The sequence below is a fragment of the Lutra lutra genome, chromosome 5 (assembly GCF_902655055.1).
Source record: "Lutra lutra chromosome 5, mLutLut1.2, whole genome shotgun sequence".
NCBI classification, from domain to species: domain Eukaryota; kingdom Metazoa; phylum Chordata; class Mammalia; order Carnivora; family Mustelidae; genus Lutra; species Lutra lutra.
The window spans coordinates 91,443,113-91,459,961 of record NC_062282.1 but is presented as its reverse complement, the minus strand read 5'-3'; the positions used below and the strand labels follow the sequence as shown (position 1 = coordinate 91,459,961).

At 37.2% G+C, this 16,849-nt stretch overlaps 1 protein-coding gene across 2 annotated transcripts in view; it reads left to right on the top strand.

Annotated features, from left to right (window-relative positions):
• ELOVL7 (ELOVL fatty acid elongase 7) overlaps positions 1–16,849 on the top strand; it is a 75,251-nt gene that overhangs the window by 48,577 nt on the left and 9,825 nt on the right. The window contains exons 2-5 of one of the 2 annotated variants that reach the window (XM_047731336.1): positions 294–391; positions 10,310–10,500; positions 13,935–14,015; positions 14,883–14,939. In XM_047731336.1, the coding sequence (XP_047587292.1) occupies positions 328–391; positions 10,310–10,500; positions 13,935–14,015; positions 14,883–14,939 (393 nt within the window). In that variant the 5' untranslated portion in view covers positions 294–327. Of the gene's footprint in view, positions 1–293; positions 392–10,309; positions 10,501–13,934; positions 14,016–14,882; positions 14,940–16,849 lie in introns of those variants that run through there. The other variant, XM_047731337.1, reaches the window with a different exon arrangement.

Sequence of the window (16,849 nt, the reverse complement as noted above, 5' to 3'; positions counted from 1 at the left end):
ATGCACTTATGAACGTTCTTAGGATCATTCATTCCTTTTTTTATCTTGTACACAGAATGTTAGCCTTTTTCAGCAAAGTAAGCATTGTTCTTATAATGATGAAAAATCTTAAATGTTTGCCACTGTATCAGGGTTTAATGTGGTTCTCTAATGCATTTACCCTCCGTACAAGTTTGTTGTTTTGCCAAGTATTCCTATTAAATATTTAGCATTTATCATATTGTTTTATTAGAACTTGGCTTTATTTGCATTTATAGATCATAAACTCATTTATTTTTTTTCTTGTACTGAAGAACCCATTGTAAGAGCCAGTAAATCCTGTGGAAAATGGCCTTCAGTGATCTTACATCAAGGACCGTGCGTCTGTATGATAGTTGGCTCAAAGATGCTGGTAAGTAACCAAACTTCGTACCTAAGGCGCATCTTTTCTTTTTATGTTAGATTCCAGTATTTAATAGGATCTCTCTGAAACAGAATGAAAGACTGCAACTTAACACAACCTCATAACACCTCAAATATTAATTTTTATTACTAGTTAACAAAGAGGAAGTATCAAAGTTCTCATTACAAATATGCACAAAGATAGAGCTACACCAGTGTTTATTATGATGTTTATAATAATGAAAATATTATTGTAAATATCCAGCTTTAATATCCAGTGAAGGAAATTGGTTAATAGATGATGGTACATTCCAATTCACCAGTCATTAAAAGTGATTTTTGGAGGCACAGTGCACTTAGGCTTGCTTCTGCCCTCTTGCTTCTAAGGAAATAGCAATTAATGGCAACAATACTGGTTCTTGAATGGGAGGGGCTGCACCCTCAGGGCTGTATCAGAAAGGGCAGGGACTGTTTCATAGGCTCATCCGTAAGTAATTCTGAAATGTCTGCCTTCTTGCTGTGCCCATTAAAAAAAAAAAAAATGTTCTAGGAGAACATTTAATGCCAAGTCAAGTTGGAATATGTTAAATGAAGAACGGGTTATAAAACACCACATACATTACTTTTGTGAGAGCGTTGTCTCTATGTGATAGGATTATGGGTAATTTCTATTTCCTTATCTATGTCCTTTTTTTAATACCACTCAAATGTGTGTTGCTTTTACAACCATCACAGAACATTTTAAAAGTGTAACAAAGGTAGGGCTCCTGCGTGGCTCAGTCAGTTAAGCATCCAGCTCTTCATTTTGGCTCAGCTCATGATTTCAGGGTTATGAGATTGAGCCCCTCACTGGGGTCTGTGCTGGGCTCCCCACAGAGCGAGTTTAAGATTCTCCCTCTCCGGGGTGCCTGGGTGGCTCAGTGGGTTAAAGCCTCTGCCTTCGGCTCAGGTCATGATCTCAGGGTCCTGGGATCGAGCCCCTCATCGGGCTCTCTGCTCGGCGGGGAGCCTGCTTCCTCCTCCCTCTCTCTCTCTCTCTCTCTCTCTCTCTGCTTGACTCTCTGCCTACTTGTGATCTTGGTCTGTCAAATAAATAAAATAAAATTATTTTTAAAAAAACAACAACAAAAAAGAGATTCTCCCTCTCCTTCTCCCCCTGCCCCTCCCCTTATCTGTATATATGACAAAGGTAAAACGATTTTAAATAAACAAGGAATCAGAGTATTGTAGAGCTGAGGCAGACCTCATCAAAAGTGGTATCATCAAAGCTAACTCATTTTAGCATTAAAGACACTGAGGCCCAGAGATGTGACCTTGTTGAGAATGTGGCAAGTTATTGGCAGGAAAGACGAGAACCTGTGTTTCCTGGTTTTGATTAGATTTCTGGTATTTCACATGTGAATTATTTGACACATATTCACCAGCATCACCACTTTGGCCTAGCTCTTCCTATCAACCAGAAATCACATGTTCTCCAAATTCAGAAAGAAAAAGTGCTGCCTCTTGACATTGAGTACAACTGGAATTATTTTCCAATTTAGGCAGATTTCAGCAAAGATGCCCCCTGTCGTGGTTGCCATCTTTCTCAGGAGTCTGCTAAAGACCAATTTTATTTCACTAAAAAAGGTCTCAACATATTTGCCCTGGAAGAGCACCAAGGGTTTTTTCAGTATCCCATAAATAGTGAAGCTTCAATCTGGTAGGGAAATGGAGAATGACTGTTTCTGTGTTTCTTCCTTTTTTTTTTAGTTTTTTAACTTATGTAATGATTCTGAGAACATATAGATTTCTCTAGATGTGTTCCTTCTTTCATAAGGTTTATAGTAGTTCTCATAAATTCAGTATTTAATTTAAATATTATTTGTCTTGTTTTAATGGCTTTCACCTTTTTTGTATTTTAAAAATAGTAATATTTTAACTACTTTTCAAAGTAGAGGTATGCCTTGCTACCTGAAATGTCATGATTTGAACTTGGAAGCCAAGTAAATTTGGGTGCATTTTTGAAATGGACCTGTTTGGAAGCACAAGTCTCTTGCTCTTTACTATACCAAATATGGTAGCTCAAGAGAGTCAGATAATCACTATCCTAACTCAGGAGCCAAACTGATTTAGATGATGACTAATATCCATATAGAGCTGGAAGTATAAAATGTTTTTAAATGAATAACTTCTGAATTCCATTTCCACTATTATCCATGGGATGACTCTCTGCTTTTTATTAGGAATACTTTCATTGAAAAGCTGAGCAATCTTAGGTCAGAAAAGGGAATAATAAAGGGTTGGAGGTGGTTAGGGAGAAACAAAGGGAGCCCCTGAAAAATCATTGCAGACAGTACAGGGAAAGTGAGAGAGAGGGGCAGGCAGTGCTACATCTATGGTTATGCTAATCTGAAGTCATGAGAGAGGGGAGGAGGTATGGGAATGTATGAAGAAAAGACCTAGATTTAAGTTCTGCCATTTCCGTGGACTGGCTAGGTGGTCTTGAACAAATTATTGTCTGTGTTAAATAGACATTTCTTTTTCAGCAAAACAGAGGTGAGGATGGTACCTATGAGCTACCAGACAATGTGCATAAAAGTGCTCTATGACTTAGGAAGTATCTAAACACAGATGGTGGTGGTTGTTACAGATGATGGAAAGAGTACTGTCATCTAAAAATACTTTTAATATAGCATATGCTTTTTGTCTATGCATATATATAATTTTAAAATAAATTGTCTATTTAAAAAATTTTTAATTTTAATTAAGATTTTTATTTAAAAATTTAAATAAAATTTATTAAAATATTATTAGATTTAAATTTAAATTTTTGTAATTAAAATTTTTTTAAATGTTCATATATATACATATATATATATAAATGTCTATTCATATATATATATATATGTAATTTTTTAAAAATCAGGGCCTAGAGGGTTAAAATGCTTTGTGTTAGATTTGTAAGTTTGTGAGAACACTATCAGATATAACAGGAGGGTATTTTGCTTCTGCTTAGTGTGGTATTGATCTCACAGAGCCATTAGAAATCACTCCTGGCCATCTTAGTCCAGTTTTACTTAGCTTACCCTGGGAAGGACTGAACCCATGATCAAGGGCCAAGATTTTCAAGTGTATTCTTGGCTTTGGCCCTATTCTTGAGTGGCATTCGGGAAACCTGTTATTCATTGGTTTCCTGATTGTTAGAGAAGTAGTGGGCATGCATAATTATTTCATGTGGAAAATTCCTTAGCTACCCAAATTTAAATATAGTTAATTAATACCTAAGCTATAAGAGGATTTATTATGATTCCCGGATATGAGATGTCAAATTCTGAAGTCATGCTCTAGTAGCATTTTGGACTGTAGAGAAATGGAAACTTGTTAATGTTTCAAAAGCAACTTTCCTTATGTTTGGTTAGTAACAATGGCTTTTCAAACCTAGTTATGATTTTTTTACAAGAAGATGGAGTGTGAGTTGAGTTGCTGCCATTCTGAACCTTTGGTACTTCACAAAGTGCTGGAGGTACATGTTTGCTTTTCCTCTCAGCGTCTTCATCTTGGTGCATTGAATTTTAAAGGGTGTACTTGAGCTAGTACATGCTACTTAAGAAGAGAACACTCTCTTACAAGTAGTTGATGGAAAAGCTCATTAAAATTCTATCTTTGTGGCACTTCTATTTTCCCTGTACTCTCTCTGGAACACTCTTAGAAAAGAATCATTAGGCTAGCAGTAAGTCAGAACTTCGGTAATGACTAGGGTATGGACTGCAGACAACCTGCCTCCCCATCCTCTTATTTCATCTTGGCTCAACTCATGACACTTATGCCCAACCCTGATGCCAAGTAGGAGGTACATGAAACACTCTTCCTTCAGCCTCTTGTGTCTGGGAAAAAAAGAGCTCATTTCACCCCTAAATCTTTCGTAAATTGTGGAATCACACAGGGAGTCTTTATCACAGACTTTAAATGGCTTTGAGCAGTCTCCCCACAACTTCCCAGATCAAGTCACCATCCACACGTGACTTGCAGACATCTTGTCAGGGGAGTCCCCCTACCTCACATAGAAGTGGGCTCCCTATTCAGAAAGGTATAACTGTTACTGAGCAAGAAGGCAGGCAACACGAACAGTTGTCAGAGTCATTAACAATGACCGGAGTCATGAACATCATAGTAAAGGCTTTGAATTTCATTGCTCGGTAGGGAGAGCTGATGTGAGCAGAGGAATAATCTGGGCAGAGCTATACTTTTAAAAAGTGCATTTGGAAGTCGTATGGAAGACAGGGTGTAGCAGATTGGAACAGATGCAGGGAAACCATATAAAAGACAACTGCAGAGCACCTAGTGAGGGATGCTGAGGCCCCCAGTGTAGGTGGGCGAAGCCCTGAAGCCCTGGTTCTTAACTCTGACAGTTCATTGTGGTTACCTCAGTATCTGTGGATGCCTGGGACCCATGCCCTAGGATTCTGATGCAGTTAGAACAGGGTCATTTTTTAAAAATTTCTTAATTTGATTTTTAATTTGATTTTAATTTTTAATTTAATTTGATTTTTAATTTAATTTAATTTGATTACAGAGGGAATTCTGCTATCCTGACAGAATTCAGATCTGCTGTCATAGTAGCAATGCATGCTTATTGAGTCCTTAGGTTGTGCTGGGCTCTTTACATATAGTTATTCATTAAATCCCCTATGAGATACATGCTGCTTTATGCCCAATTCACAGATGAGGAAAGTAAACACAGAGAAGTGAAGTCAGTGGCTCCAGATCCCACGAGTCAGTGGAAGAGCCAGTTCCAGAACCCAGGCCAGCTGATTCCAAAGCTTTGCTGAAAATAGGTTTTAAAAATAAACGAAAGGACTTGATATACTATTTTATGAAAATAACATGAAATTAGCCAGCTTTTCCCAAAAGATACAATGGTATTTTCTAATTTATAGTACTTGAAAGTCACACATAGGATTTTAAAAGAAGGTGTATGCTTAAAATATTAAATTATGGGAAAAAATTATTTTTTTAAGCTTTTTTTTTTCCCTCCGTCCTGAGCCAATCCAGCATGCTTTTCCTGGCTTGTTTTCTTTATAGGGCTACCAGAAGAAGAACAGAAAGGTGATGTAATTTGATATTTTTTCCCCCTGCTGAGTCAATAAAAGAATAAAATAAAATGTATCTTTAATTCAGGAATTCCTTTACAGACACACACAAAAAACCTCAGTTTCAGTCATACCGATGATGTCTGTTAAGGACAGGAACATTTTAAATTGCTTAAAAAGGAGAAGAAAAAAATTTAAATCATCCATACTGTCACCATTCAAAGGTGACCATGTTAGTTAACATCCTACCAGTGGTCTTGTTTGGCACTGGCTGAAAGTCCTTATTTCATCGGAAGTGAAAACTAGACATATTCATATGTTCCTATATTCAAACTTTAGATTACCCACTGATAGAAGAAATTCAACAGAGTTGAAGCAGTTCTGATTCCGTTCTGTGCCATTTGTGTGGCAAACTTTTATTTACTGTGACTTCCCTGGTGAGTTACCGGCCCGCGGCTCGCGCTCCGTTTGGCCGTTGAAACTGCAGGTGGCACCCAGATGTCCTAGGGAACATGTGGAAGGGAAGAAAGGTAACTAACAGAAGCAGTAGAAGACTTCAGTGCTGTGTACCTGGATAGCTGATTTCAAAAATTGTTCTGATTTCAAATTGTGACAATCTTAATATGGGGGGGGGATTTAATTTTGAGAACTTTATGTTTTTATTAATATGTCAGCAAACTTTTGTTGAATTTCTGTCTTGTGCAAGATACTTTACTAAAATTGTTTCTGCTAAGACATCGGTGACTTCCTTTTGTTAAAGCCAGTGTTACTTTTCAGACTACATTTTAACTTTCTCTCTCTGCTTCATTTTATCCTTTGACTCCTTCCAAAGATTCACTCTTCCCTTAGCCTCAAAATAGCTCACTTCTGTGGTTGTCCTTCTCTCTCTCTGGCCACTCATTGGTCTTTTTTCTTTTTTCTTTTTTCTTTTTTTTTTTTTAACAGTTTTCTCATCTACCGTCTCTCCTGTAAAGACTAAGTCCTAAAGATTCTGACTTGAACCACTTACTCTCCTTACTCTACCCACTTTCCTAAGCCACTTTCATGACTCTGTTGTTCACCTTTCATGTGATAAAGATCTCCCATAGTCTATCTCTGGCCCAGATCTTTCTCCTGCTTCCAGATTCAAATCTCCAAGTGCCTATAGGAGTCTCCATAGACATGTTTTAGAGGTAGGCCAAAGTGTAGGATGTTTGAAAACATTAGCCATCGCTCCCTGACTAGTCTTTCTCCATATCCTGCATTCCTAGTCTCAGCGATAGTACAATTACCTAAACAAAAATCTGTTTTTCCTTAACTTCCACCTGTTTCTCATTCCCTGTATTTAAACATTTATAACATTTTATGTTTTTTTGCCTCCTTACTATATCTTAAAATGATCAGATCCTATTTATCTTCATCACTACCTGCTTTTTAAATTTTTAATTCCAGTATAATTAACCTATAGGGTTATATCAGTGTCATGTACGATAGAGTGACCCAACAGTTCTGTATATCACTCGGTGATCATAAGTGTACTCATAATCCCCTGTCACTACCTAATTTTTTTTATCACTACCTAATTTTTAATGGCTTAAAGATTTATTTCAGCAAACTGTGTTCCACAGTGTTCGTTCCACAAGGTGTTAAATGGTATTCTACACAATATCAGTTTAAGGAATGGCCAAATAAGTTTGAGAAATGTTGCATACCACCATTCTCATCTTGGCAATTCACAATGAATACGAAGCACTAAGAAATCCTGCAGAAAAAGAGTTTGTTTAGCATTCCCATTAACCTCACCCTACTTCTTCTGTGGGCAGGTTTTAAATGGCTTGCTTCCATTGTATAGAATAGGAAGTTTGTATAGGATAGGAAGTAAGGAACATACTCGTTTTTCTTCCGAGTATTCATTTTTCCTGTCAACATTTGCTGAGTAATCTCTCCTTTCCCTGCTTGTTTATGGGTTTTCCTTTATCATATATTAAATTCCTAAATATCTTGGGGTCTGTTTTAGAGCTGACTTTTGGCTTTTTTATTTATTTTTTCAAGAGAGGGCATCTCTTGGTATTTTTTATGAAAACCCATCTAAATATAGAATATATCATCTTTAATAGCTAAAGCCATGCCTCCATATATCCAAGTATCAGATGTGAAACTTGGCAGCAATAAAATTGAGGCCAAGTGAGTCCTCAACCGTGAAGTCTATTGGAGAAATTTTTGCACTGGGTAGGATGTCAGACTTGAAAGGGTATTCACAGTATTTTGGTAATTGGCTACATCATTAGCAGTTGAAATGAGCAAGGGCTGTATTCCTCCCACCCCTCTTTTCCAATTGACAAAAATGATGGTGTTTAGCAACCTCAGATTAGTCAGGACTCAGTTTTCAGTCAGATATACCTAGAAACCTGTTCATATCTATCTTCCTTCATAATGCTCTGATTTCAGGAAGCGATTTAGTAAACTTATACCTGAACTACTTAAGATTATAGAATTAATCACATCTTATTTTTTTATTGTGTCATTCTTTAAGAATATTTTTAGGGGTGGCATGGTCGGTTGAGCATTCAGCTCTTGGTTTCAGCTCAGGTCGTAATCTCAGGCTCATGAGATGGAGACCCGTGGGGCTCTGCACACCCAGCATGGAGTCTGCTTCAGATTCTCTCTCTCTGCCTCTTTTGCTCATGCTTGCTCGCTCTCTCTCTCTAATAAATAAATAAATCTTTTAAAAAAAATATCTTCAGACATTAAAACATAGTCATAATATTATAATCATACCAAAATAAAACATCAACGTCAAGAATTCAACCAGTATTCATATTTTCCTACATACCTCATAAGAGTACTTTTTTAAAGAGTAGATTTTTTTTTTTAAAGATATTATTTATTTATTTGACAAAGAGAGAAATCACAAGTAGAGAGGCAGGCGCAGAGAGAGGGGGAAGCAGGCTCCCTGCCAATTCAGGGCTTGATCCCAGGACTCTGAGATCATGACCTGAGCTGAAGGCAGAGGCTCAACCCACTGAGCCACGCAGGTGCCCTCATAAGAGTATTTCTAACTGCTAGTTTGGTCACTTTTTATATTTGAGGCATTAAAATAATTACTCAAATGATTTATCCTATAGAAATAGCCCATGTTAGGGGCACCTGGGTGGCTCAGTGGTTTAAAGCCTCTGCCTTCGGCTTGGGTCGTGATCCCAGGGTCCTGGGATCGAGCCCCACATCGGGCTCTCTGCTCAGCAGGGAGCCTGCTTCCCCCTCTCTCTCTGCCTGCCTCTCTGCCCACTTGTGATCTCTATCTGTCAAATAAATAAAATAATAGCCCATGTTAGAAATATTGATAACAATTTTGACTTTATTTTTTTTCCTTTTCTACTTGAACAACATTCTAAATATATTAAGAATGCTAGATTACATCAATTTTTCTATAAGTCTCTATACACATGGATCCTTTTCTCGTGGTCAAGTGATCTTAAGAGACTTCTGGGATAAGTCTGACATTTTTCCATTTTGAGATTTGTTGCTTCTTTCATCATGTTTATAGAATTTCCGTTTATCTTTGCAATACAAGAATTTTACCTACATAAATAGAGCTATATTTGCTTATTCATGAGTATCTACTTCCTGATACATGATAAGTACTTTGATATAAAGATTTAGTTTTGATTATCATTTTTTAGAAAAATATTTCATGATTTATTTGAATATTTTTCAGTTTTTCTTTTCTATTTTACTTCTGTTCAGGAATACCTATTGTATTTGCAAGTCCCCTGTTTATTTGGCATATATTTTTTTTCTCAAATACTTTAAAAAAATTCATTATTGAAGAATAATTAACATACAAAGTTATATTAGTTTCAGGGGTACAAGATACTGATTCAGCAATTCTATACATTACTCAACACTCACCATAAAAGTGTCACCATACAGTATTATTGTAACATTATTGACTATATACCCTGTATTGTACTTTTCATTTCCAAATCACATTTTATCTTGAGTTGCAATTTTTTAATTGATGTAATTCTCCTGGCCTGGAATGAGCAGTGACCCGGTAAATTTCTTTCGACATGGTTGTGAGGCTAATACAGTTTTTTAAATTTTGTTTCCTTTTATTTTGTTTTTTTTTGTGCTCAGGTTGATTAGCCTATTTTGGACACCTAGAACCCATACTTTAGGTAGATGATGCTATGGTCCCTTTCAATTCTATGATTCTATGATACAGTATATATGGAAATGTCCTAGTTTCCTTAGGAGAAAGAAGAAAGTTAAGGAACAGCAAGCACAGACGTATTTTTGTATATAAAAAAAATCTGAATAGAGAAACTCTAAAATGTTACCAGTGGTGATAAATGCATGGTGGAACTTTGCTAGGTGTCTTCTTTTCCCCAGATCCATTCTGCACCCTGTGCTGGACCCTGGGGAATGACCAGTATAGACTATAACTATGGGCTTGCTCCCCTACTCTCTGGTTTCTGGTTGGGTTCAGCCAATGGAGAGTCCCAGGAGATCAGGGGGAGTGTGGGGGGTGGTAATGAGATATTGATTCCCCAGCCACTTACTTTCAGAATTGCCTTGTGCTGGCCCAGTCCCTCCACTAAAGGTCATAGTTCTTCTCCAGGAGGGCTTCTCTATTTGACTCCTGGGTTCTAGTAACCACTACTTCCCCTTGCCCTTTGAGGCCTGTGGTTATAACAGCCCACCCTTTCTAGCCCCATCACTATCCCTGGTGATATCCCTTTATCTGTCCCAAAGACAGTAGATCCTTGACTGAATAAGTCTGCTGTCAACATTAGGATCTAGGTGCTTGCTTTAAGAAGTGCTGGTTGCTGTGAGTTATTTCTTGGCTAAATGGATGTGCACTTACTTTTTGTTTTTAGATCCAAGAGTCGAAGACTGGTTCCTCATGTCCTCACCTCTGCCACAAACCATCGTCCTGGGACTCTATGTCTATTTTGTCACTTCTCTAGGACCAAAGCTCATGGAGAATCGAAAGCCCTTTGAACTCAAGAAAGTGATGATAACATACAATTTTTCCATAGTTCTCTTTTCTGTGTATATGTGTTATGAGGCAAGTGTCTTCAGTATTCCTAGTGGGAGGATTTTGCCTGACTCTTCCTGTTTTGCTGTTGTTATGTTTCTTGTTATGATTATAATGGTAATGCTGAGATTTAAGGGATTTTAGAAATTTATCTTAAATTTTTGCCCCAAAATTGTTATGTATGGACCTGCTATTAAACTATTTAGAGGATTTCAGTATAGTCTACCTCACAAGTAGTGAGAAAAATGAACATTAAGTCCAGGAACTTGCACATAGGTAATCTTAGTAGATGATTGAATGAATCTGTGAATGTTAGTTTTAAGGAAACTCATACATGGAGAAATTAAGTAACTTACTCAAAGTAACACAGCTGGTTATTGGAGGACTGATATTTGAGTCCAGGTCTGTCTGACACTTGGAGCTCATCTTGATTATGTAATGAGTTATCATCATTGTGGTAGGAACCTCAGATGAACTATAATATAGTAGACTGTTTAGGTTTGGTTTAGCTGGGCCTTGAGGACACAGAGAATTTGGACTCCTACAAAGCAGTAGATAGGGAGCCTGTCCCTTAATTGTCAATAAGAGAGATGAGGATCTTTCAGAACCTAAGAGTAGACTCATGGATTCTCTCTCACCCACTGTACTGTTAACTTTCACCCAGCTTCACTTACCTGCTTTTCTGAGATTCCTTGCTGCTTTTTTCAACACTGGTTGGCTTCTTCACCTTCTACTCCTTATTTACTTCTTTGCAGCATAGCTTGTGCTTCCTCATAACTGGAACTCTCGAGGACCCACCATGACCCCTCTGGCCTCTCTTGACACCATGACCTCTCCACATGCATCCCTCCAACTTGATTCCTGCTGCAAATCCACCTGATTAAGTCACCTTATGTTTGCTGTAGCCTCATGTCTCACCTGCCTCCTTAAGTCTGGACTTACCTTGCTACCTTCTAGTTCTTCTATTTTATTACCAAAATCAACTACAAGCTATCTTACTGTCCCTTTTGGATCATGAGTAACTGAAAGGGAAGGGGTAACAGAGGTGGGGAGCAGAAAAAATTCATGCTTTTACCAAGTTATGACAGAAAGGAAATAGCCTCTCGGATCATGTTAAGTGCAGACCTAGAAGCCAGGAGACTAGGGGCTAATTAGTACCAGTTGTGCTACTAACCAGCTGCCTGATTTTTGAGCAAGTTACTTAAGCCCTCTGGGCCTTAGTTCCCTCTTTTTATAGAGTCAGGATTAAACCAAAGTGTTTCTCATGTCCCTTTATGCTCCGTGTCTGATTATGTCATTCAGTATAATGTCCCCAAATATGTTTCTCAGGAAGGAATTTAATTATAGCCAGTAAGTTTGGGTTCCTATTTTAGCAAATACAATGTAAAAGGAGTTTTGAAAATATCTGAATTTGGTGGTTTCTATCTCTCATTAATCACTCATACTAGAGTTGCTTATATGCCAATGTTGGGTTTATTATCTGCCAGATATAAATTATTGCTCATTCTTCTTGATGGCAATATAGGAATGTCACAAGCTTCACAGACTATTAGAATGTTCTTAAACTTAATATCAGGAAAGCACTAGTTTCCATCCTCTTTTTAAACAAAGAGTTTGGCAGCCAGTCATCATGTCATCTCCAGGACACTGAACACATCCCGTGGTTTGTTGGGTAGAGCACAATTGCATCAGATATACAGAGGAGACACCTCCACTTATGGATGTTAGGGGAAAATAAGAACAAGATGAAAGGGAAGCGCATCAGACTAAAGAAACCCACATGCCTTATTGAATAGTGATGATTTTGAATGTGCTAGTTACTTGGCACCAGACAGACATTAAGAGAGAGTGACTTGTGAAGACCTAACCAAAGGCCATGTCACAGAGCTTCTCTTGTTCAGCTTAGTCCTTATTTGGGGTAGGGAAAAGTGGAGAACCAGTCATCCCAGTTAGGTAAGTGGACTAGGTTTTCCTTACAGCAGTCAGTAGAGAGTCTGACTGGGAGAGAATATGATGCTCACTGACAGATCAGGTCTTTGTAGAATTAGCTATTTTCCTACCACATTCCCTTGTTCCTTTGAGAAATATTCATTGATTTGGTTTTGTAAGTCATTTTTCTTACCCATAAAATATGTCTCATACTTTTCTGAATCTTAAGATAGTCTTTTTTTAAGATTTCATCATGTACCAAGTAAACAGTAGGATTAACTATCTTGTGAATCAAGCTAGGAGCAAATATCAGGAAAGGATAGTGTGATTTTGAAATGCCACTGTCTAAACAGTTGTTCTTTCTCTTTTGCTTCTTTTTGTTTTTTTTTTTTTACCATAAAAATATCATTCTGATAAACCCCATAAATTTTTGCTTTTAAAAATTAATTTATGGTTGTTTTCATTTTAGCTTTAATAGTAATTAAAAATAGAAATTTAAAATGTGCATGAATGGCAGAAAATGATATAACCATTATACTGAGAAAGAAGACATTACAGGGAAGGTATTGGCCCTTGTGAGAATAGGATGTTAGAGAAGAGCTGGTCATATTGTCAGAACACTCAGTTAAGCCAACCACTTAATATACTCATTAAATGAAAATTAGAGCCCTTAGCTTTTCATTTTCAGATACTGTTTTTTTTTTTAAATTTATTTGAAGTTTTTATTTGGATCAGATACTGTTTTAAAAGAACTTCCCACCATCATACTAAAAGAATGTCAACGTAATGTTTGAATTAAGGTTCAGATAAAAACAATAGACTCTTTCTTCTCACCACTGGTCTAAGGTCATTTTGTGGGTGTGCTGGAATTAGAGTGCATAATAAGAGTGCATGCACTCTTATTGTCAACATTTTTGTCTCTTACTTGTCATGTGAATCCAAACTGAACCAATCTCTGAGACTTATGTTTGCTCAATCTTGATTTTAAGAACCATAGACTACCACTTCATATCACACACACTAGCCAAGGACAGGAAGGCCCAGTTGTGGCAGCCACTAATAGTACAGTAAGAAATTTTGGTTGTCCATTTATTTCTTGACTGATTGAGAAGATTAGAAATTGCCAGAAAAGACTGTTTTCAGACTCTGTTACTCCCTTCAGAGTACACAAATATATTCATGGGTATATATAGATATACATATATTTACATATACTGGCATACACCTACCAGTATTTGCTATTGAAGCAAAACACTCCCAGTGTTTTATTCTCCACTGTATTAGAATAATCATTGTAAGAAATGGACATTTGAGTCAGAACACAGTTGATATAAGTAATACATAACTTATGATTTTGAAAATTCCTGTTGCTTTATCAAGTGAGTTCCCATTTTATAATTATTCTAGCCTGCTTTTCCCTCAATGCTGCATGCTGAGTCAGCTGCGCTTGTGGTAAAGAGACACAATCAAAAGTACCATTGTTGTAGCTGTTGAGCAAAGTCTTCCTTCTTTAATATACATGTGCTCTCTTACAGTTTGTGATGTCTGGCTGGGGTACAGGTTATTCACTTCAGTGCGAAGTTGTTGACTACTCCCAGTCACCTTCAGCATTGAGGGTGAGTTTTTCTTTGGAAAAATTTGTAACTCAAATGTTACTCAAATGTTTAGGGTTTGTCTTTTTAACACTTAATGTGAACTCAGAAGACGTAAATGACCCAATTCTCAAATTATATGGACTGAGAGAAAAAAATATAAGAAAGAATCAAAGTCAGGGGCGTAGTTTTCTGTTAAATGAAAATTGGTACTTTTATTTTTTAACTTCCTGGATTTAAAAATGAATTCATATCTGGGTCCTCAAAAAATTAAAAATAGAATTACCCTATGATCTGGCAATTTCATCTGGGTGTATACCTAGAAGAATTGAAAACAGGGACTCAGAGATATATTTATACACCCATTATTCATAATAGCCAAAAGGTGGAGGCAACCCAAATGTCCATGGACAGATGAATGGATAAAGAAAATGTGTCATATCTATACAATAGAATATTATCCAACCTTAGCTAGAAAGGAAATTCTGACATGTGCTGTAGCACGGATGAGCCTTGAGGACATTATGCTAAGTGAAATCATACAGGCACAAAAACACAAATACTGTATGATCCTATTATATGAGGTACCTGGAGTAGTCAGATTCAGGGACAGAAAGTGAAATGGTAGTGTCAGGGGTTGGTGGGGAAGGGAGATCAAGAGTTATTGTTTAATAGGCACAGAGTCTCACTTTTGCAAGATGAGAAGAGTTGTACGGATGGATGGTGGTGATGATTGCACAACCATGTCAATGTACTAAATGCCATCAAACTGAACACTTAGTAATGGTTAAGGTGGTAAATTGGGTTATGCATATTTTGCTAAATTAAAAAAATAAAATTTTCCTCCGTATAAAAAATAAAATAAATTCATATTTATGTGTGTTTCTGCAGATGGCACGCACCTGCTGGCTTTATTACTTCTCTAAATTTATTGAGCTGTTAGATACTGTGAGTATGTGGTTACCACATTTGCTAAATGTTTGATATTTTAGTAGAAGCAGTAAACTGCTAGAGTTCAGTTGTCTTGATAACTGATATTTTCTCTACTTCAGGCAGACCTCCTATTATCTTTTACCTTTTATTATCAGTAACTTTAGAGAATAAATAGGATAAGCATTTTTTTTTCAGTCTTTTGCAAATTCTGAAAGGTTTTCTTGTGTATCTGCCACCTGACTAAGATAAGCATGTAACTGTCACTGCAAAACTGTGCAACTTTATGAGATGAATGACAGGTGTTTGGGGAAGCAAGTTCATGAAGCAAAGAGCAGAGAACATTTTACCTTGGGTTCTTTTCAGTATAAACCAAAGCACCATGTCATCCATATTTCTTTAAGAGGATAAGTGCTTCAAAATTCATAAACTTACATTAGGATATTATCCCTGGGATATCAGTAATTTTGATAATATCAAAATGATCTCTAAGTGCCTTTCTGAAGTTTATGCTTACTAGATCTTTTCTCTTCCAACTTAACATCCTGTTGAGGATCAACTCTGAATTTGGGTGACTGGGGTCTGGGAAGAGCAAGTGCCATGGATTATGGTCCTTGATGAGAGGAGAAAGCTGTGTTCTTCTGCTTTAACAGTAGCCAAGGAAAGCTGGGTATTTATCATATATATGGGGCATGTAGGTCTCAGATACCTGGAACTAGTTCTGGATCTAAGAGCAGTGTCTTTTTCTTCAGGATACATATTACAATTCCATATTAGAGAACATATACTTCTTTTCTTTTTTAATTTAAATTCAGCTAATAACATATAATGTATTAACTAGTTTCAGAGGTAGGGGTCAGTGACAGAACATATATTCCTTGTAGTAAATCTCAACATGCTTCACCTTCTCAGCTGATGAATCACATAATGTTAGAATTGGAAAGGATTTCAGTGAGCATAGAATACAGTGGTTCTCAAACTTGGGCTTGCCTTGGAATCACCTAAATACACAGATGCCTGGACCCCACCCCTAGGGTTTCTGATTCAGTGTGTTGGGCTCAGGAAGTTACATTTCTTTTAAGTTCTCAGGTGATGTTATTGCTGTTGGTCCAGACTCTACACTTGGGAGACCCCTGTTATAGTCAGTGGTTCCCAGCCATCATAGTGCAGGAGCATTAACTGCATTAGAAAAACCAAAAAAACCTGGGACCCATCTCAGAGAGTTGGTGCCAGGTGGCCTGTACTTAGAGACTAGCCATGGCTATTTTTATAAAACATCTTGGACATTGTAATATACAGCCAGGGTTGTGAACCACTGATCTGGGCCAGAGCTCTCAATCTGAAAATAAATTGAAGCCAGGATGGTAAGTAACTCACCCAGAGGAATGCCACTATTGCTTGGGACCGGGACCCCAGATAGTTGGTTAGGGACTTTTTCGTTGCATCATGCTGCCATCTTCCATGTGCATAAGCAAATGCATTTTGGCTTTATTGTTTTCTGCTTTGTATGTTCTCATTTATTTCCAGGTTCCATAAGGAAACGGTTGCTACCTCTATGTCCTTTCCTAAACCACATTTCTTAAATATTACTATGGATACTTTTGTTTGTGGTGCTCTGCTTGGTCCTATAGTTAGAAGTCTGACTCATTACTGGTATTCTGAATTTTGAATATTTTTTGAACACTTAATTCTGCTTTTGAATTTTTTCTTGAAAAAAATCTGCCCCTGCAAAAGCCTTTGTGTTCTTTTCTTTGTTTCTGCAAACCGTGGATACATTCAGTCTGGATGGTGCCTTTGTTGCCTTTCTCCTTTTTCGCAGGCCACTTTCCCCCCATCCTATTTCTTCAAATCCCCTCGACTTTTTCCATTTCATCTTTCTTTAATAATAATATGCTAACTTTTGCTTTGTTGCAAGTTCTCTTTTCAGT